This window comes from Cavia porcellus, unplaced genomic scaffold (assembly GCF_034190915.1).
Source record: "Cavia porcellus strain 051 isolate PalLab524CR breed Dunkin Hartley unplaced genomic scaffold, mCavPor4.1 scaffold_9, whole genome shotgun sequence".
Classification (NCBI taxonomy): domain Eukaryota; kingdom Metazoa; phylum Chordata; class Mammalia; order Rodentia; family Caviidae; genus Cavia; species Cavia porcellus.
This window is the reverse complement of record NW_026947492.1, coordinates 42,354,436-42,376,530: the sequence shown is the minus strand read 5'-3', so window position 1 is coordinate 42,376,530 and position 22,095 is coordinate 42,354,436. Positions and strand designations below refer to the sequence as shown.

General features: G+C 39.4%; 1 protein-coding gene and 1 pseudogene across 8 annotated transcripts in view; one reads left to right on the top strand and one right to left on the bottom strand.

Moving 5' to 3' along the window:
* Fat3 (FAT atypical cadherin 3) overlaps positions 1-22,095 on the top strand; it is a 646,812-nt gene that overhangs the window by 453,927 nt on the left and 170,790 nt on the right. For 7 of the 8 annotated variants that reach the window (XM_063256268.1, XM_063256266.1, XM_063256271.1 and 4 more), the window contains one exon: positions 7,457-7,518. In XM_063256268.1, coding sequence (XP_063112338.1) covers positions 7,457-7,518 — 62 coding nt within the window. Of the gene's footprint in view, positions 1-7,456; positions 7,519-8,860; positions 9,218-22,095 lie in introns of those variants that run through there. The other variant, XM_063256272.1, reaches the window with a different exon arrangement.
* LOC106027396 (large ribosomal subunit protein eL21-like) lies at positions 20,077-20,578 on the bottom strand (annotated as a pseudogene).

The following is a 22,095-nucleotide window of genomic DNA, read 5'->3' as shown; positions in this document are numbered from 1 at the left end:
AGATCAAGGAAATAGGGCTGGCTTAGATCTCAGAATCTGGGTTGTGGACAACTCCATCTGATAACTACACTTGCAAGCAATGTACAAGGTTTGTGCCAGAATAGACATTTTTCTTTCCCAAGGCTGACTTTTCTGCCTCCTACCTTTGCAGCTATATAATTCTGAACCCGAAGGAGAAAGTGTTTCTGGCAGAAGAGTGCTTCCTGAGGTTTCTCTGATGCTAAGGTAGAATCGGGAAATGCCATCCATTGGCTTGCAAAGGAAGAAAATGAAACGTATCTGCCACTGAAATCCAACAGCTCTAAACCATGTTTGCCCCACTGCGTCCTCATACTTTGATTGTAAATACAGCCTTGTCTAATGGAAGAAGCAGTGTGTTGGTGAATTCCTTTGCCTAGGAGCCAGGAGATGTGTGGTCCTTTTCTCTACTTAAAAGCACATACTTACAGTCAACTAATACTTTTTGCCTTCCCCTTTGTGATAAATATGTATACGAATGTTTGACATTGTGCTTTTTTGTGTGACTAAATAAAAAACAAGAGCACAGCACCTCTTGCACTCCATTAAATGGCTCATGAGGTCCTCCTTGGCTAGGTTCAGGACCACTGGGAAGAAACTGGGGAAGGGAAAGAGGGTAGGAAAAGAGCAGAGATGATCTCTTTGGCACTATTTAATAATATTATTGTATTCCTCACACTGAAAGGATGATTTGGACATTCCCAAGTGAGGAAAAGTTAAGATTGCCTGAAATCTCTTAGTTTGAGTAATAGCGTAACATTGAGTGAGTATGGTGATACACAAGAAAGTCCCCTGACTGCAAGGCAAATCACTTCCCAAACACCCTGCTGCTTCCATTAGAGAAACAATGAAGACTCTTCAAAATTTAGAGTCCTCTACTGTCTAGAATATATAAAGAACTCAAAACATCAAACTCCCAGATTTAAGGACCAATCCAAAAATAGGCATCTGAAATAGATACATCTCAGATGAAGAATTAGAAATGGCCAATAAATATATGAAAATATGTCCAGTATCACTGGTCTTTTGAATGATGCAAATGAAAACAATGCTGAGATTCCATCTCACTCCAGAAACAGTGGCTATTATCAAATCAACCAATAACAAATGCTGCTGGGGAAATGAATAAAAAGAAACAGTTTGCCACTGTTGGGAGTGTACTGATGCAACCACTGTGGAAATCAGTGTGGAGAATTCTCAAAATCTCCAAACTAGAACCATTTGGCCTAGCTAGTCTCCTTCTTGCTATCTTCCCAAAGGAATTAAAAGCATCATACTACAGTACTACATGCACACCTGTGTTTACAGCAATGCAATTTGTAATGTGTAAACTTTGGAATCACCGCAAATGTCTATTGACTGATGAACATATAAAGAAGATGTGGTATTTTATACAATGGAGTACTACTCTGCCATTAAGAAGAATAAGCTTGAAATATTTCTGAGTAAATGGATGCACCTTGAGGCCATAACTCTTTTTGGGGGGGGGTCTTTTTTGCTTTTTATCGGTACCAGGGATCGAACTCATGACTGCCTGCTTGCAAGGCAGGCGCTTAGGCCGCTGAGCTAAATCCCCAGCCCGAGGCCATACTCTTAAGTGAAATAAATAAAACACACATGTATAAATACTGCATCATTTTTTTGGTGTGAGAAACTGACAGTGTAACTAAGGATCAAAGTATAATATTGTGAAATAGGAAGAAAATGTTCAAATGAGAATAGTAACTAGGGAAAGGGAAGGAGGAAGGGAGAAACAAAAAAATAGAAACAAAGCTTTCATAAACAAGGAGTGTAAGAGAGGCTGAAGGAAGGATAGGGGAATGGGAAAAAAAGAATCAAGATATATCATGTACAAGTACAAATTCCCTCTGATGTATGTGATCATTATATGTACCTAAAATATACCAAGAAACTCAATTTAAAGAAAAGATATAGAGTATCCCTCCATTTAAATCAGGATGTATTTGTTAGTTACCTTGGGCAAGTCCTTTAACTCCATTTCCTCCTATAAATGGAATTCAAATTATTCCTACTCCTCTGAAATTTCAAAATTAGATGAAAAGTTAAAGTTGAAGTTAAAGACATTTCAAGTTAAGCACGCAATCTGTTTTAAAATAACTAAGTACTATGTGTGCTTAGGCTGTATAGTATCCGAATTATTTTGGATTACACGAGGCTACGTATGTGAACTCTTTAGGATACTGCCTAGCATGCCGTCAATATGGATGCTATGGCATTATTTCTTTTCCTCCCTTCTCTACATATGAGGTAGAAACCAGGCTATAGAAGGAGGACCGAACTGCCACAAAGTCCCTGTGCATAACATTAAAGAATATAGCTTTGGTCAACAGCTTAAAAAAAAAAAAAGCAGGCTTTCTGAAAACTTTCTAAAACACCAGAATTATTCAAAGCATGGAAGAGGCCATTTGAATTACTGTAATTCCCAAGTATGGGGACCACATAGTCACTGTATGAAACAAGAATAAGCTTTCTGGAAGATGAAATCCACTGTCACTCTCACTGAAACACGTTTTTCTTGGTTCCTAAAATGTGCCTGCTTTTTGTGTTAAACACCAGGAAAAGAGGAATAAGAGCCATTCAGCATACCTCTGTTTTTAGTTTTATCCTATTAAGGAAGACTGGCTCTTTAACAAACACTAAGAACAAAATGCTGGATATTGTGAATGTACTGTGCAACTGTGACAGGCACTGATCTTCATTGTACCTCGGACCTAACCAATGAACTTCCTGCAGAACCCGCTTTCCTGAAACTTTAACGTGCAGATAAATAGATAGTTCCACTCAACATGCTAGAGGACCCAGGAGCTGACGAGGATTCACCTAGAAGGTCATGCTAGAACTGACTGGGAGAACAGTGAGGGGATTTACCACATCATCTGACACAACATGGAGAAATGATAAACAAGAAAACAGGAAGTGGAAAATGGGGGTGACACTCATTAATTATAGTTCACAAAACTGGGAATTCCAGGTGTGTGTGGGGTGTGTGTGTGCGTGTGCGTGTGCGTGTGTGTGTGTGCGTGTGTGTGTGTGCATGCCTGTGGGTCTGTGTGTGTGTTTAATACCAAACCCAGCTTCCAGCAGGCCAGGAGAATTATGCTGAAACAGCCAAGACCTGCACTGCTTCAAGTAGCACTTGAAGAAAATGTGAATGTCATGGCAATAGATTGTACAGGTGTGACCCAGGACACCCACAGGGAGAAAAATCAGGGAAGAGATGTCATCCCTACAAGTATCACTTCTCTGACCACACTACTTAAAATATTTTGAGTTCTTTTTTGAACAGGAAGCAACATTTTTTTTTTGCTGTTTCTTACACAGATGTTGTTAGATTTTTCTGTCTCCACAACAACAACAACAAAAAATCAAAAGCAACCATTTTTAAAGTAATTGCACATTTCAAGCCATATGTTTCACTCCTCTCTCTTATTGAGTATCATTCTCTTAGGACTGGCATAATTCCCCCCTTAAATTGGAGTTTTGCATAAGTAATTATATCAAATGATGTGTTTGTTTATATCTCCAAACCACATTCAAAGCCTGCCTATGATTTTTCTTTGAAGTTCAATTCTATCATGTCACTCCTCAATTTAATGTGTCTAATGGGTCTACATTTATATAGGTGACATACACGCCTCTCTTACAGAGATTGTATGATGGAGTTGCCTTCACAATAGTGAGCCAGAAAGGTTGAGCAGGGACTTCTCTGTTTTTTCTTCCTTTCTACTCCCTTCATTGTAAGGCCCAAATAAACTACACCAAAATAGTAAAAGATGCAGACACAGTATTGATAATTTTAATTAATTCTTCTAGACTGTGGGGCTGCGGATTTAGCTCAGCAGCATAAGTGTCTGCCTTGCAAGCACATGGTCATGAGTTCGATTCCCCCCTCCCCCCCCCAAAAAAAAAAGTTTGTGGAATTCTTCTAGACTGTGAAGGCTGGCTCACTGTATTCCTTTCTGACACTTTCAAAACAGCAGTGTTACAATTCCATGTCTCATCCTGAGTACGTACTGATAGAAAGAAGAAGGCTTTTACTCCTTCTTGGTTATGCTGACACTAGCTTGATAACAAGTTTTACTTTTCAGTGCAGTAACTAGTAGTTATTGCTTTGATCCAAAAACTGTCATTGTTTCTAGGTCCCAGATTCCCATGGACAAAATGATCACTTTATCTACCTCTCTTTATGCCTGAATACATACATACATTCATTTGTTCACTCATTCATTTACCAACCTTTACCAAACAAGCATTCAACTGCATTGTTAAATTTAAAAGGCAGGGCTTTCAATTTCTTGTTGCTTTTTAACAGCTTTAGTGTTATATAACATATATAAAATAAATAGCATTCATTCTTTTAACATTCTACCTCATATACAATGTGATGATTTTCAGAATCATTACAAATAGTGCCACCATCACTGTCGTCTTATTTAGAAGTTTCTCTTTACTCCAAGAAGCAACTCACACGTGTTCCTGGTGTTTCCACTTTTGATTTGGCATGCCTTTTATTTCTTTTGCTTATATCTGTGAAGATAACAGAGACAAGAGCTCCAAAAGCTGAAACCCACAGAGACTTTCCTGCCACACCTCTCTAGGAGCAGGAGCTGCCTGCCTTCACGCAGCCCAGGTTTAATGTCATATATGTTATTTAAGGCATTTCAAGCAACCAGTCTCTTAAGCTAACAAACGTGTGATAAACACATCCTGGTGAAGGGATGCAAATGGAAGGAGACCATGCTGCTTTCTCAGTCACATGCAGACATAGTGAAAATAAAAGAAAATCCCAAAGAACTGCCCCAAAAATCTTTAGGAGAGGAAGCTGACCTCTTCTCTGTCAGTTCTCTCTGAATGACCCTAAGCATGGAAGGATACTGATGACAAGAGACTCCTAAAGGGGATGGAGAGCCAGATGGCACCTGCTCTTTTGTGTGCTAGAGCCACAGATAAGCATCAGAGTAGAGACTCACAGTCTTTTCACCGGTTTGCAGCCTCCATATAACAAGTGTTCTGAGACCCATTGTGAATCCATTGTAAGAAAGGACAACTTTCTTGGTCCCTCACTGCTTCTCCCTGACATACGACTTTATCAGGCAGCATGTTGTGAAGATCATATATTAGACACCTGCTGCTGCAACCACACAGACCATTAATCAAGTGAATCAGAAAGCTGTGCTCCCTTTTCCCCCTTCATCACCTCCACCCTCTTAGCACTCACACATTATCTCCAGTCCTCTTCTGTCCCACATACATGCACATCAAGTCCAGTGGTCTTCTCTAGTGCTAGAGCAGCCTGGTGTGCTTCATTCTTGGGTGCAAATGGGCAGGCAGGAAAAATAAGTAAAAAGTCAGTGTGAGACTCAGCTAAGAATAGTAAATTTCAACAGTACCATTCTTTTAGCATCAGAGGACCAATTCAAGCCTCATCCAGAGAGATGCTGATTCACTAAACTAAGGGACGGAGTAGAGCACCAAATTTGTGCTTGCAGACTTGCCCAGGAGATGGGAAGCAAGGGATGGGAGGACACTGACCTCAGTGAAAACTCTTAGTGGCAGTCTTCTCTCTATAACCTCATCTTCATATTGATATTCAAGAATGCCCAAACCCCTCTATTCATATCCAGGAACACTAATTGATTTTAAATGCATACACTTGTAACATACACCCTCCCCAAACGCAGATACATTAAACACAAAACAATATAATTCTAAGTCTGGGAAAATTAAAAATTGGGACATAAGCCATCTCTTCCATATCAGTATTTATAGTTGAAAATTGTTGTGTTGTAGTTCTTTGTTCTAAGCCAGAAAAAATGTGTTATTGATAGGCAAGACCTTTGATGAAGTTCCTGTCAATCAATCAAGTGCAAAATTATAGACAAGCAAGTGAAAAATTGTGTATAGTGTAAAGCAGCCTGATACAGAAGGTACAAACTATGTGGGAGCCTATCAGATGGGCGTGCAAACCTGGGAAAGAGGGTCAGCAAATTTGGCTGAATTTGAAGAATCTGTGTATTGTACAGCATGCTGAATGTAACTGATAAGCATGTACTATACAATTCAAATCAATGGCAGGAAAATTTAAAGATTCTCACCATAAAACTAAATATTTTGGAAAAAGTACATGTTAATTCATTTGATTTGACTATTCCATGTGGTATGCATAGGTCATCCCTTGTACCCCATTTGCAAGTGTTGTCTACTGACAATGAAAAAGAACAAAAGTAAAGAAAGATCTCTGAGTGAGGTAGTGGGTGACCACATTCAGAATGAATTCACCGAAAGGTAGAACACTTGCGCCGTGGTGACACTGGTTTGCTCTCCAGAGAGGTTGCAGAATGGAGGGGACTGAAGCTTCTTAAGAGCCATTCTCTATGAGAAGAAAAGTACTTCAAAGGCTATAGAGAGTCATCTACTCTCCTATGGCTTCTTCTCAGCTTTCTCTAAATCTATGTATTCCCACCCACCACTCTGTTCAAGACAGAAGCTTCAGTTCAAGGGCTCCCTGTGAAACGTTTTCCCCATGCTGTGAAACCCACTCACCAGCATTAGGAATGAGCTTTTCTTGATTTTCTCTGTTCATTCCTTGCCAGTCAGAATACAACATGAAAGCAGCCCAACTCACATTTTCTTCATGGACATAATGGGATTGAGAAATGGGAAATAAACTTGACCTTCTAATTACCTTCTGACAATAAAAATAATGAAACCTGCCAATGACGTATTGACCCAATAAGCTGCCAGGCCTTGAAGGTTTTGGCTTCTCATTCCCCTTTCTTTGTCTTTATACTCAAATGGGTGATTCATTTATGAGAAACATCACTGAGGAAGAAAAGATAGAGATATTATCCATGTGGAACCTTTTTAGTGTAGAGATTTAAACATAAAATCATTGTATAAAATCTTTGGTAAGTTACTAAATTTGAAGTGATTATATGTACAAGTAATTATTACAAAAAAAAACTTTTTTAAAGTGTAACCAAAATTATATAAGCCTATAAAATTAAATTTTAGAAATGCTTTTTCATAGCCTGAATCTAATCAATGTCAACAACCTATTAATTTGTTCAAGAACTTTAAAATCTTTAATGAGACTCCTACAGTAGAATTTCAGTCTTATATAAATGAATCTTTAAAAAATCTTCATTATGAGAAAACCGATGGTTCTTTAGTGAGTTCATACATCCCCAAAGATGACAATACCTCCGTAACTGTGGTAAGCAGAGCTAAAACTATTTTCCAAATTTTATTAAGAAATTTTACTTTAAGAATAATTTTAAGACTTGTGATTGTTATGGGAAATCAAAGAGCTTCTGTTCCTTGTCACTTTTACTGTTCCTGTAACGACTTGTTTCCTACACTTAGTGAGCTATTTACCCCAGATACTTAAAAGTCAACTATTCTCATTTCTACACAGGTTTGATTACCACAACCTCGAGGAAACTGGATCGGGAACAGCAGGCAGAACATTTTCTAGAGGTAAGTGCATAGAAGGAGCTGGCATTCATTAAAACCGACTTTCACTAAACTTCTTTAACTTTCATCAGAAATGAGAACTTTAATATTTGAACAGTGGGTTTCAAATGCAGAGACAATTCTTTGGCTGATTGGTTCAGAATTCAGAAATTCCTTGTGCATTCCTCTCAGTGCCCTTCTGTGAGCTGAGCAAGGGCTATGAAGCAGCCTTTACTGTCCCCTAAAGACCGGCAGGTGTGTTGACATAGCTGCCTGAAGTTCAGCTCCCTCTGTCAATAACTGCAAAATAGGGTTCCTGCACGAGCCCATGAGCCGTGCAGCCCCGAGTGTAAGAAGAGAAAGAGCAACGGTGCTGCCACCAAACTGAAGCGCATCATCTGTGTTGCTTTCCTCCTTGTTCCTTGTTCAGGGAAAGAGGGCTGAGGAATGGAAGGCTGCTCGTTGATTCACAGCCTGAGATGACTGTTTCTGAAACCATAAAATGTACTCCTATAATTCATTAAGACAAGAACAGCCGCAATGAACTCCAAGAGCATTATTTCTGGAGAGGGAGAGGAAAAAAACCTATAAGGCAAGGGATGAGAAAACAGATATGAAAAAGGTTTTGCAGAAAATGCTTTCTATATGTATCAAGCATTGTTACTGGGGAACATAAAGTCTGGGTAGGTTGGTGGCACTGTGATTTAAATGTGGCAAAATAATGTGGAACAGAGGCAGTGCTCAGAATCTAGGACTTTGTTAAAGACCTATAATATCCCCGTGCTAATAAAATGATACTTTTGTTTCTAAGACCCACTTATTGGTATCTGTCCACCTCAGCTACACACACACACACACACACACACACACACACACACACACAGTCTTATGATAGCATCCTTTCTGGTGTCTTCCTTTAGGTCATTTCAGCAGTAATGATTTATTTAAAGACTGGTGAGCCAGAAATATGATTACATGTCTTCATCTGTGATGCTGTGATTAGCTTCGCGCCTTCAGTGATCCCATTTCATTGCACAAAACTCAGTTTTCCTCTCTGTGAAGTGTACTAAATAATTATTAATCCACCTACATATTAGGATCAAACTTAGTATCAATATATCTTTGAAATTTGTAAAGTATTACACATAACAAGGTATTATTATCATGCAGTAAGAACTGTGATAGTCCCTTTAAAACACTGCTATCATCTCATAAAGATAAAAGGCTTCCAACTGCCAAAAATAAATCTAATTCTTTTTTCACAATCATATCAATGGACTACAGTGTCCATTGGATCCAGAATCACAGTGCATTTACCAGAATAATAAAACCTTATGTTGTATTTATGTGCTTCTTTCCTTTCCAGAAGAGAGCCCAGGACACCTGGAGTGGCTGTGTTCTCGCATAGTTGAACCCATTACCTCCCAGCAGGAAGGAAGGAGGGTGTCTCATTAGCTGGGGAGTCTCGCAGAGATCACTGACTGCCTGCCCCTCACAACGTGGTGCAGTCAGGGCTGTGTGGTACAGAGTTCACATGAAGATGAAGCTTTGGTTGGGAAAAGAACAAGAGTGCTTTCCAGGCATTTGAGTTCATTGTCCAAAAGAATCCTTAATGGTTCCACATCCTTTACAGACTTACATAAATACAGAGTGAGAGTTCTTTACTTTGAACTCACAGAGCTTGAGATCTGTAACATAATTTCCCAGTACCTGCTATAATCTGCATGGGGAGGTTGAACAGGGTGTTGCTGTGTGATTAAAATATATGTAAAACATCTAAGCCAGTGTCTGGTGCTAAGTAGGTACTAAGAAAAGTATAGTTATAATCGTTCTGATGTTAGTTATTATCATGTGGTGATAATACAAGAAGCCTCCTAAACATTTAACTTCATCTCTGCACTACATGAAAGTTAGTCGCTTCACATACCTGAAATACAGAAGAAACCTGAGCAACAACATGCACTCACTATATTTCAGAGCCACAGAGTGAACAGAAGGAACAGGGTTGAGGGGACATGATGACTGATTAAATGCTGCAATGATTGAAAGAAGGTAACTTTACACTACTTGTGGTGGTTAAGCTAATCGTGTCAACTTGACTGACTTAGGAAACACTGAAGGACTAATACAGCACATTTCTGGGTATATCTGGGTCGGCCATGGAGACTTGACCTAGGATGTAATGTAGGCACTTATCCTTTCCTTTCTGGCATTGTTTCTCTGCTCTGCTTTTTGACCTCCATGAACCAGCTACTTTTCTTTGCCACACCTTTCCACCATCATATTTCTGCCTTGAAGCCAGCTGAGCATGGACAGATCCCCTGAAACAGTCTCCCAAATTAAACTTCCCAAGTATGGGTGTTAGGGATTGTGTCCCAGCAACAAGAAAGCTAAATAATACTCTACCTGAAAGTGTGGAGGGGGATGGTATGCAATATCCAGTAGACTGATTAGGGAGGCCTGTTTGAGGAGGAGGCATTTGCTTACATGATGCCACGATTCTGCTGAAGAAACAGAACTTTAGCCAGATCGGTGAGAAGTATAAAGGTACAGCAGGAGTATAGGGTAGGGGCTGACAGGAACCAAGTCAGGCAGGCTAGCCATCAACTGTAGTAGGGATTCAGAATCTTTTCTTGAGCTCAATAGAAAGCCATTAAACGAGGGTGACAGGATGTGATTGCCATTGCAATAGTAGTTGGCTAGATCAGGACACCAGGGACAGCCAGGGAACTGTGGCACCTTTTATAGAGATCCAGGTGACAGATAATAGAGGTTTGGATGAAGGTGAGGGCAGTGGGTCAAAAAGGAAACAGTCATCTAATATAAATCCTGTTGTGATTTCAGCTAACAAACAGTATAACCATTTTTCTGAAGTTTTCAGTGTGGAGACTATAAAGGCTGTAGATATATCTGAATTGTACTAATTTGCCCTGAAATATGCCCTACTGCTCACCAACTCCCAAGAGTCCTCCTTGGTTAGTAAATATCCTGCTAAGGCTTTCAAAAACCATCAGCTTCAATTTCTCTTTCTCCCTCTTTCGGTCTCCGTCTCTTTCTCTCCTTCTCTCCCTTCCCTTTATCTCATTCTCTCATGCTTTATCTTTTTCTGTCTCTCTCTATTCTCTTGTTCTCACTCTCTAATTTCTTGACTCTGTTGATTCTGTTCTCTGTAACACTGCTGGAGTGTTTAAACAATATCCCCCTCATTGTTTCTCAGTAGATTATGAGAGAAATATTAGCTAATTTAACCCTGTAAAACAATGATTAAAAACATAACATTGACAGTCCAAAGTGAAGTTTTTCTTTGTGTGTTTTGTAATGTAGGTACATTTTGTGAGTTGCAAGGGCTGGGTATGGATAATTAGCCTCCTGGAGAGTCTTTAATTGCCAGGATAACCTTATGCTCCTCTTAAACTCACATTAACCTTCTGGCTCTATTTTGTATTTCTCTTTTCCAGTAAAATAACATTGACTCTTCTTTGAAAGAAACTATTTAGAAGCTGACCTGGCAGGTACATATCTGAACAGATAACCAGGAGGACTTTAATGAGTTTATACTTTACTATCCCCATAATAGAAGGCACTTTAATTGTACACTGGGGACACTTTATACACTTGTTTAGGGCATTTAGCTTTATGTATCTCACTGTAAGAGTTTGTGTGTCTATGGGCATTAGCCTTAAATCTGCGGGTATCACAGGAAACTTGTCATTATCAAAATCCAGAGGACTTGTAAAGGAACACAAGTAGCAGAGAACCGAAGACAAATTCACAAGTACAGTTTACACTGCTTTGGTGAATTCTAAGCATTAACTCTTGCCAGATTTGGAAGTCTGTTGTGTACACACATTACCCTCATTTTGTCTTCTTCCCATAAAATGCAAAAATATACAGTTGTTAGTTCACTATCTCCAAATTCCAAAAAAAAGCACTAGAGAAAGGGCTGAGGATTTAGCTCAGTGGTTCAAAGGTTGTGAGTTCAATCTCCATCCCTTGATGGCCAGTTACAGCTTTAGAGGAGGTAGAAGGCTAGTTGCAACATATGCAACATATAGATACAGGGAGTTGGTAACAAACACATAATCTAAATGTAAATTAAAGTTTTAGTTTGGCGATTCGACTTTAGCTCTGATTACTTCATTATGCAGGAAGGAAGCTGTGAAATAGGGAATAAGCACACTTTCTCTTATAATCAGCTGCAGATTGTTTTAGATTGTTTTCTCACATATTAGATGTTTGAATTCCTCATGGGCCTGGAACTTGATTTATCAGTATAGTGAAGCAAGACACTACAGTGTGACAAAACTTGCATGTTAAATTCAGCGCTGAGAATATATTTCAGTACTGTTGATGAAGTTTACTAAGCTACTGAACCTCTCTGTACCTCCTATCTGAAAAGTCAGATATGACAATATCTTGGTCTAAAGAATGGATGAAATGACTGTGAAAATGTGCTCAAGATTGTATTTCTCAGACAGTGTTCGTTGCACGATGAGTTGGGACTGTGGTCTGCACAGAATGGCTTGCTCTCCTCTGTGTTCAGTGCAACCAGTTCAGCACTTGGAAAAGAAGGGGCACACAATAAGTGTGTGAGTGAAAAGAGTTACTCTGCCCCAAGTGAGATCACAGAGAGGACAGTGTTAGCCCGTAGGAAACAGCATGATTTTTGAGAGGCAGAAAGAATGAACACTGTCTTCTTCCATCTTCATGAGTTTGCCAAGTGAAATTAATTTCTATTGTCTTTTTCCTTTTGTGCAAAATGGGGATAGAAATACTTATCCCTTATGTTCCCTACATAGAGGGCCTGGTATAACCACTAACCACCAAACAACTGTTTCTCCCTTTTTCTTTCCCATACTCTCTTTTTTGCTTGTGTTCAATAAAACACCATCAGTTCTCTTTTTTTTTTTTTTTTTTTTTCTGTACTGCCTTATAGTAGTTTGAATGCCTTATAGCAATGTGATTATTCTTAAGAGATACATCTATTTAAATAATCCTATAGTCCTGGCTTAATTACGTGTGAATCTTTACCTTGCTTGGTGAAAGAGTATTATTTTGCTTCCCTTTTGATCTTGAAATGCTTCTCTGTTCAGGGCTGGATGGTTCTGATAAAAAGTCTCCCAAAGAGCACAGAGAGAGTATTTTATTTGCAAATCAGACAAGATGACAAGGCTCAGTAACCAGCATAAAGACAGTGGAGAGAAATTATACTGTGTATGTGTGTAACTTGAGTAGCTCAGAGAATATGGTGAGATTTTTATATAAATATCAAAATATATCACAGAGAAATACGCTGCATCTATAGGGATGAGTATTACTTAGTGTTTGTCCTGCTTGCAAGTTCATCCATCATCCTCTGTGAGACACACTATTTTGTCTTCCTGTCTGAAATTCTCATCCCTTGTTATAGTTTCACTTTCTGAGCGAAAAACACTGCTCTTCAGTAAGTTTTCAGAACATTTTTTCTTGCGTTAGGATGCAAATGGATTTCTTCAGTGAGTCCACGTGCTTAGCAGTTTCTTACTCGGTAAGAAGCTGTTTTTAAAATGATGGTAAATTCTAGTGAAGAAACATTGCAGGCCCATTTTGACCCATTAAAACAGTCCATATTTTCACAACTCAACTCCAAGAGAAGTGGAAGTTTCTCTCATTAGGCTCATCATTTGATTACCCCGCCCCCGGAAAAATAACGCAAAACAAAACAAAAGCCACAGCATGTATCAGCAGGCCCTCAAGAAAAAGAAATAATGGTGTGTTTATGAAAGAAAACAGCAGTAGGTATCAGGCATCAGCCTCAAAAGAAGAGGGAGTCCTAACTGTTATGTTGCAAAGCTCCCAGGAGAGCATGATACATAGTTATGACCAGTAAATGCCTTTGGATGTGACTGCTGACCTCCCAGCCTCTCCTGCCACTTTCCCCACGTCCACCCCTTCTTGGCCCTTAGCTTTTCACATTCTTATTCTATCAACTTCAACAAAGTTAATGAAAATTCTCTCTGCCTGGTTATCTGTCCTTTCTTAAAATTCTATCAAATGCCTATTCTGGGGCTCCCTTTGACCAGGCACTAAAGTTCTGTTACAGGAGTTTGTATATTTTCCCCATTGGGTATTTTGTTTTCCTTGACATTTACTCTAGGTCTATTAGAGAACTGAACTCTATGGACTGCTTCATTTTGCTAGTGTCTCGGGATCAAAGGGGTTGGTTGTTTTGTTGATTTGTCTTTATTATGTGAACACTGTTTCTTTCCCATTAAACAGATGCAGAAACATATCTAGAAAAGCGAGAAGGGAGAACCAAGGTGGCACAAGCACATCCTCATAGTAGTGCCTGGTTGGGTCTTCTCGTTAGAACAGATATGACCACAAATGTCCAACAACATGTGAAATGTGGCACAGTAACTCTCATTTTTTAAATAACTGATTGACTAAGATGCCACATCAGGCCATTCTCAAGAATCTGTGCTTATGTAACTGAAAAGACATTTTTCTTTTTTGCTCTTGGTTATCCACTCACTAGCCCCTTGGTAGCTCCCTAAGCCCAGGTAATCTGGCTTTCCCTCCCCACTAGCTCTGGACAGGGTTCACTGTGCTGCTGAGCACTAATTTTAGCTCCAAAACAAAATCTATATGAGAAGTCGTTGTGCCTACCCTCCAGACCAGCACAGAATGACTGTGGAGCAGGTGTTGTGGCCAAATTGTCTTCCCAAAATTCATGTGCTGAAACCATCATCCCCACCAGCTCTGAGTTTGACTTTATTTTGAGGTAGAGTGTTTTTAAAAGTCATTGAAGTGTTTAAGTTGTGCCCCAGTCTGGTATGACTGGTGACCTTATCCAAAGAGGAAATCTGGGCACAAATATGTACAGAGGAAAGACTATTAAAAACACACACACACACACACACACACACACACACACACACACACAAGAAAAAACAGTCCTCTACAAGGCAAGGAGGGAGACCTCATAAGAAGCCAACACCATCAACTCCTTGACCTGAGATTTGGAGCTTTCAGAACTGTGAGGAAAATAAATTTTTGCATTTGAAGCCCCTCAGTCTGTGGTGTTTTGTTATCAAAGCCCTAGTGACCTAATATGACAATTGGAGTACACTTACAGACCTGTCCCTGCCCATCTTCACACCACCGGCTCACAAGGGCTATTTAAATCATCAGATTTTACTAAAGGGCCTGGAACAGGCCGGGGATATAGCTCAGCAGCACAAACACTACCCTGGCAAGCGCGAGGTCATGAGTTCAATCCCCATTACCAAAAATAAATAAATAGGGACAGGAACAAGTATGATTTTAGGGTAAGAAAATAAAACTCCACATAAGTACAAGAATTTTCGTGTTCCATGGTACATATGGCAAGAGAGAAGTATTTCCCAAATTAAAATTCTCCACCAAAGACCCCTCCTGGTATATGAAGGACCCTAACTATTTTTCTGTCCTTAAGCCTTCGCTTCCTGAGTACCTCCTCTTATACTTCTCTCTGTATTTCCAGTCCACTTTCCTAGGAATTCTCATCTTTTCCCCATAGAAATTGTTTTTGCCTAAAACAATCACCCCAGAAATAGACTGCTCTAACTTGATGTCATTCTTATGTCTTAATTTCTCTAAAAAGTATCACTAGGCCAGTCAAGAGTGGCCCTGGCTCTCCAAATCCAAATAAACAAAAGTATTGTTGGTGATATTGTGGGTGATGTAGGTGGTAGTACTGATGGGGTTGGTGATTGTGAAGATGTCAGTAGCGGTAACAATGGTTGTGGTTGTGGCGAAGGTGGGGGTTGTGATGGTGATGATATTGATGGTGCTGATAGTATTGGTGATTATAGTGATTGTGGTGTACTTGTGAGTTAAGAGCAATGACTGTTTTTCCTAAACATATAGAGCAAGCCGGGTTGGTTCAGACCCTAAAGAAAAACCATTTTTGAGTTCTTCCCTTCAATGTGCACAATAGATACAACACTTAACTTTTCCAGTTGACCAGAGGATAAATACTGAATCTGACACATGCAAATTGACTTTTCAAATCAATTAGTAATTCTCAGGAAAAGTACACTGAAGACAAAGATTAAAGATACCCACAAAACTGAACAAATAATTCCAAGAAACAACATGCATACAGGGAAGGTTGAAGAAAAAAGTATGGGTTCCTCACCTTCTCTTTCTAAAGACCATTTGCCAATGGTAGGGATGGAATTCAGCCAGACACAGCATCATCAGATAATCTTGTTGTAAAAAATGTAAAAACAGCCACGTGTTGTGATGCACACTTGCAATCTCAGCACTTGTGAGGCTGAGGCAGGATTGACATAAGCAGGAGACCAACATGGATGATATAGTGAGTTTGAGACCAGCCTGAACTACACAGAAACACCACATCTCAAAAACCAAAAAGAAATAAGTACATAAAACAGAAAAAAGACAATAAAAAATGAAGTCAGATGTCAAATATCTCTATATTAAATGTTGAGAATTCTATCTTTTAGCACTGTAAGCCAAGGAGTCCCTGTTTGGCTACATTTGATAGAAAAAAAGACTTCTTTTTTATCTGCCTCATAATTTGTGAAACTCTTGCGATGGAATTATTCACACATTTTTTAAAATGGTACTAATTTATTGTCTCTCCTTTATCTGGTATCTTTTCCACACGTGCCCTTTTGGAAAAAGAAAAAAGGAAAACATAGGGAAAACAAGAAAAAAGACAAAGGCCATCTCCTGAGAGATTGCTGAGATTACAAATGATGGCTTGCGAGGACGTTGGTGAGGGTTTCAGCTGAATGCCGTCTTCCTGCCCCGTCTGTATCTGACCTGAAGAAGAGAGCTGTTGCCCTGGGTCTTGGATACATAAACTTGTACAAACATCTCATCTGTTCTGTGTGCCCCTGACAGTAACTCCTCACTTTTTAAGTTTTCTTATCTGTGCTACTGCTTCACCTCTGCATTAGTACTGTGCAGGCAACCGCTTAAGTACACCAAGAGTTGTTTAGAATAAATCTTTGGTTCCATATATAACCACCTCTAATTTACCTAATTGTGAAGTTGCATTTGTTTTGTTTCCCTTTACTATGAACATTAATTAGTACAGCAACGGTATTATACATGTTCACTTGGACCCGGGAAGGTCCTTCCATCCAGCGGCTCAGCTCAGAAATGGAAATGAGCCAGCCCTGGCTGCTCTGCTCACCCATGCTGCGCAGGCACATATTGCTCCAGGCAGGTCACAGCTTGTTGAGCTGTGCACACAGGCTGTAGGGGGTAGAGGCTCTGCTTTGTCTCCAGTTGTGAATGATTTCCAAATGCAGTGCTATGTGGCTGCTTTCAAACTTATGGGGCAAGCAGCTCTAACATCTCTAAGCATTGACTGGGTTCTTAGGGCAGGGAGTAGAAGAGGGCACATTTACTCCAATGTCTAGTACAAATGGGTTACCTTTCTCAGACCAGAGGCTCAGATTTCAGTCATGATTCTGAACACTCAGGAGAATGCGCTCCTGCTAGTCACACATCCCAGGAGCCCAGGTTGGCTTCTCCCCCTTCATGTAATGGTAAATTGATCCTCTGTTCTTTGCTTCTGTAGTTCCTTTCCCTTCTTTTTCCTTCATGTTGCTTCTTTAATTTATTTTGTACATAACACTCTCTGAGGCGCAAAATGATCTGTCCAGAATAATTTCATTTGGGCCCTTCAGAAACCACTCATGCCCATGCCTAAAACTGGATGTATATGACCCAGATGAGCACTTCAAGTCAGTCTGGAAAAATAAAAAATGCAGTGGCAGCAGGCTCAGAGCATGAGCTTCAACTCGAGTGCCTCTATTAATAATCAGGAAAGATCTACTTTGATTTGCTTGCTGCCTGCAGTACAAGCCTTTGTTCAAATGAGCTATTGTTTCAGGACCTTTCAAGTGACTTACTTTGGTGGCAAATCAGAGGCTACCACCCTCATCCGTTTTACAGTAAGGCTAGCTTAATGAAATACTGAGATGGTTACCAGCACAAGGATGCAGAACATTGTAGCAAAAATGCCTCAGAAGTTTCTTAGGTGTCAGAACCAAGACTAATACTGTCAGTTGCTCCAAAGACTGCAAGAAGTGTGCCTATTTAATTTTTGTATAAGTCACTGTATGTATTTTACATAATTATTCACTCATTATCTGGAAAAATATGTCATTTTAAAACAATGTCCCAGTTTTAGTATTTTTATAACAGACAAATTTTATATTAAAAGTGTAATAAAGAAGGTTAAAACACAGGATTTGGAGGAAGACAAATGTAACCACTTGGCTGTATGAACTTGAGTCAAATTATTTAACCCCAACTTCACTTTCCTCATCTATAAAAGGGGGACAGTGAAAATACTTCTTCATAGCATTTTGAGAGGATTAGCACCTAGCCTGTGCAATGTACATGTGTTTAGATATGATAATTATCCTTTCTTGACTTCTTAAGACAGAATTCAAAATTCTTGGGGTTATATTGACATGTATGATTGGCTTGTATTTCTTAATATATTTGTGGTGCTTTAGTGAGTCAGCATTTCTGAATGTGCTGAGAGAAATTTCTGGAGCGTAGTGTGCATTAAAAATTATGATTTCCTTCATTCTCTAAGAAAAATCCAAAATGTCATAGACTCACCAGCTCCCATTTGCTCACCTTATGTGTATAGATGGTGAACATGTAAGTTGGAATTCATTCATACTCTTAAGAAAGTGAGTCAAACAGAATTGTAGACTGGTGCTAACGCGAGTCACTGGATCTCTCCTCCTGAATCTGTGATCCTTAGCCTTTCTAACCCAGAATATGAGACAGATACTAAGGTATCCAAGGTACACCAGCAGACCAGTAGCACTCCCAGTAATCCAGCAGCTCAATAAATTAGCTGGCTTTGGTGGTAAGATGGGTCAAAGGGCTGATTTCCCCCAAATCATCTATCTCTGATCTAATTCATCCTTGTTACCAAACCCTGAGCTTTCCTCCATAATCATAACTCCTTTAAGACTCTAAACAGTATTTACTCATTAAAGTAGGAAATACATTTAATATTGAAACACATAATGAAAAAATTTTTGTGTTTCATGTAGATGTCAAAGTCTTAATTGTATGATGTCTTAATTACCTTTCTCATTGCTGAGACAAAATACCCAACACCAAAAATTAAAAGGAAAAAGTTATTATTTAGCTTACAGTTTATAGAGGTTTCAGTCCATAATTGGCTGACTCCAAGGAAGGTTGGCTTCACAAAGGACAGCAATTCATGGTGAGCAGAAGGCAGCAAAGACAAATGGGAAAGACAAGACTCAGTCCTTATACTGTATGCAGGCTACCCACTCTCGGACAGCACTGGACTATGAATCAATCACAAGCTCTAAATTCAGACATCTGTATAATGTCATTTGCCCCTTGACTGTAAGAGGCTTCATGGGCACAACAAAACACAAAGTATACCATTTTGCCCCAGCCCCCAAAGACTCACGTACATTTCTTTATGAAAAATGCAATTAGTCTATCTCTGAGAATTGCCAAAGTCCTAACAGTTTCAGCATTGCTGAAAAATCCAAATCTCAAGTCTTTCCTGAGATTTAAGGCAAACTTACTGTGAGCCCCTGAAAAGAAAATTAAATATGTTTTACATTTAAAGGCACAAGATAGATATTATAAATAGGGGGATACAAAAAAATGGGGACCAAAGCAAGACCATTATCCAGCAGAACAGACACCAAGTCCTATGGTTTCATGTGCAGCATCTGAGGCAATCTGTGCAAACAATAAAGGACTTGTGTGATTCCACCCTTATGGCAGTTCTGGTAGTTGTAACCCTCATGGCTTTTCTCTTTGGACTGCTCTGCACTGTCTTTACAGTTTTACTCAGTAGATCTATGTTTCTGTCTTTTCTAAACCTTTGGAGTCTTCACTATACCTTTAACTTCACACTCCACTCACCTTTGGCTTCACATACCACGCTCTGAAGGGCATTGCCTGGGCTCTCAGGACTACTTCTGAAGTCAGAGTGGAAGCTTCTTTACCCCATAACTCTTGAATTCTTCATGTGCCTAAAATCATCACCATGTTGATGATGCTGATGTCTGCTGGCAACTGGGCAGGATCCAAGCGTTCTTCTCTTTTGGCTTAAGAGGTCAAGTGCCTTGATGGCTGAGCATTCTGAATCAATTCCAAGGAACAAATTCTCTAGGCTGCCACTATTCTTTCATTCTTTTCTATTTTTTCTTTCTTATTTTTTTTTTACTTTAAACAATGTATTTAACTGCATTGGGCTTCTATTTATTTAATGGAAGTGACTTTCATTTTATTTTTTATACATCTTTTCCCCATGATGATTTACAGGACCTTCAAACCAATATAAACATTTCATAAATATTTTACCATTTGGATAGTCACGTATACAATGCCTGAGCAATATCTTTCAGCAAGAAAAATACTGAAGAGTAAAGATCTGACGCAATTAACTAGATAGAATGAAAATTCTGACGTAAAGGAACCACACCTGTTCAGTTAAGAAAACCATCTTTACAACACAGGATACCTTTTAATTTTTAAGTAGGACCTAGAACACTTAGCCACCAATTAGGTACTGAAAGGCAGAGCCACATCCCCAGCATGTGCTACGGATTCATAGGGAACAAGTTTAAACAACTCAGGCTCCTTCCCAATGGTTCTCACAAAGAGTGCTTCTGTGCGTAGGGCAGGCTGGCACTTTAGTTGAACCCAAGTGCCTTGCTCCTTGGCTTCTTTCTTTTTCTGATCATTTTCCTTGACATATTTCAGGAAGCTATCATGACTCTTTGAGTGTTTAATATGCTCCATATGCCTATTACTCCTCTTGGCAAGCATCTTGCCCTTCACTTGCTTGTTTACAACAATGCCAACAGCATGCTGGGTAACACTGTAGGCTCTTCCTGTTTTGCTATGGTAACATTTGTGTGGCATTCCTTTCTGCACAGTACCCATTCCCTTGATGTCTGCAGTATCATTCCTTATTGCCCTTTTTGTAGATTCCCATGAATGTGGCCAAAGGAGCAATCCCATGTTTTCTAAAAGGCCTAGAGTACATATGCCAGTTTCCCATCCTATTTCTCTTTTTGTTCATAAATTTCAAAAAATTGCTACAAGATGGAGGTTCTGGCAATAAGTTATTTCCCCCATTTTGGAACATGGAATGGACTCTGCCCTTCTGGAACATGGAACTCTAGGTTCATGCTTAAAGCAAAGTCTTTCGTTTTTGCAGTTTTGAGGCTTCAGAGAGTGGAGTCCTGTTGCTTCTTGTGATGCTCTCAGGCTATCTTTTTTGTTTTGTTTTTTATCTTCTCTGCTCTATCTTTGCAATCTACAGCTTTCTTAGAGCTTCCTTTTTGGCCATACTCACAGTGTTTTAAATCATTCTGTTGTGCTCTTGGCTCTGGATTTTCAACATAGATTTGAATAAAAGCCCTCAACAGTAGCCATGCCATAGCCTCAATATTTGACTAGCTTGAAATTTCTTCTACAAGAATAATTTATCCATTGCCCTTAGTCTTGGGCAAAGACTCTGGATATGAGCAAAATGCAGATCAGCTTTCTGCCAAGGCACAACATACATCATCTGGAGCCCAGTAACTAATGCAATCCTTCTTGCCAGCAGAAATTCCCCGAGCCTGATCTCTACCAGCTTTCTGGTCTTATGAGGTCTGATCAGAATCTCCCTGTCGTAGTTACTTTGCTCTCACTGCTGAGACAAGGCCCATCATCTAAAGTTAAAGAGAGAAAGGTTTATTTAGTTCACAGTTTTTAGATATTTCAGTCTGCAGTTAGATGGCTTCAAGGCAGGGTTGCATGGTTGAGGGGCAACCTTCCATGGTAGCAGAAGACAAAAAAGCAGCAAGAACATCAAATGGGAAGAGCAAGCCTCTTTTCCTCCCTCGTATGTTAAGCAGGCTCCCTTCCCTTCTCTCCTCTTGCATGGGCTCCAGATGTTTGCCAAGTGAAGACCATGGCCTCCTGCTGAGTCGCTGAGTTAAACTCTAAACTTCTCAAATGGCCACAGTGAATCAACCCTCAAACATCCTGGAGTCTAGGATATGGATTTGCTGCGTTACTTAGTTAAACTTCCAAACTTCTCAATGTGACACACTGTATCAAACACTATAATCCAATCCTTGTCAACTTGGCAACCAGATACATCTCTTGAAAGTGTTCTCCAGATAAAAGACCTGCTTATTCTTATCATTTCAAAATTTAAACATAATAGCATAGGTTAACAATTCTGTAGAACCATTATTAAGCCTATCACTATTATATTACATTAGAACTATAACATTCCATCCAGGACCCCCAAATACTCATGCACATTCCTTTATCAAAGACATTTAGTCTCAAAGAGTGGCCAAAGTCCTAACAATTTCAGTATTGCTGAAAAGTCCAAGTTCCAATTCTCTTTTGAGATACAAGGCAAGCTCTTAGCTGCAAGACCTGTACAAATGAAAAGTTAGTTAAATACTTTTAGCATTCAATGTCATAAGGTAAATATTTTCATTCCAGAGGTTACAAACAGGGGACTACAATGAACTGGGACCAAAATAAGTCCAAAATCCAGCTGGGAAAACATTA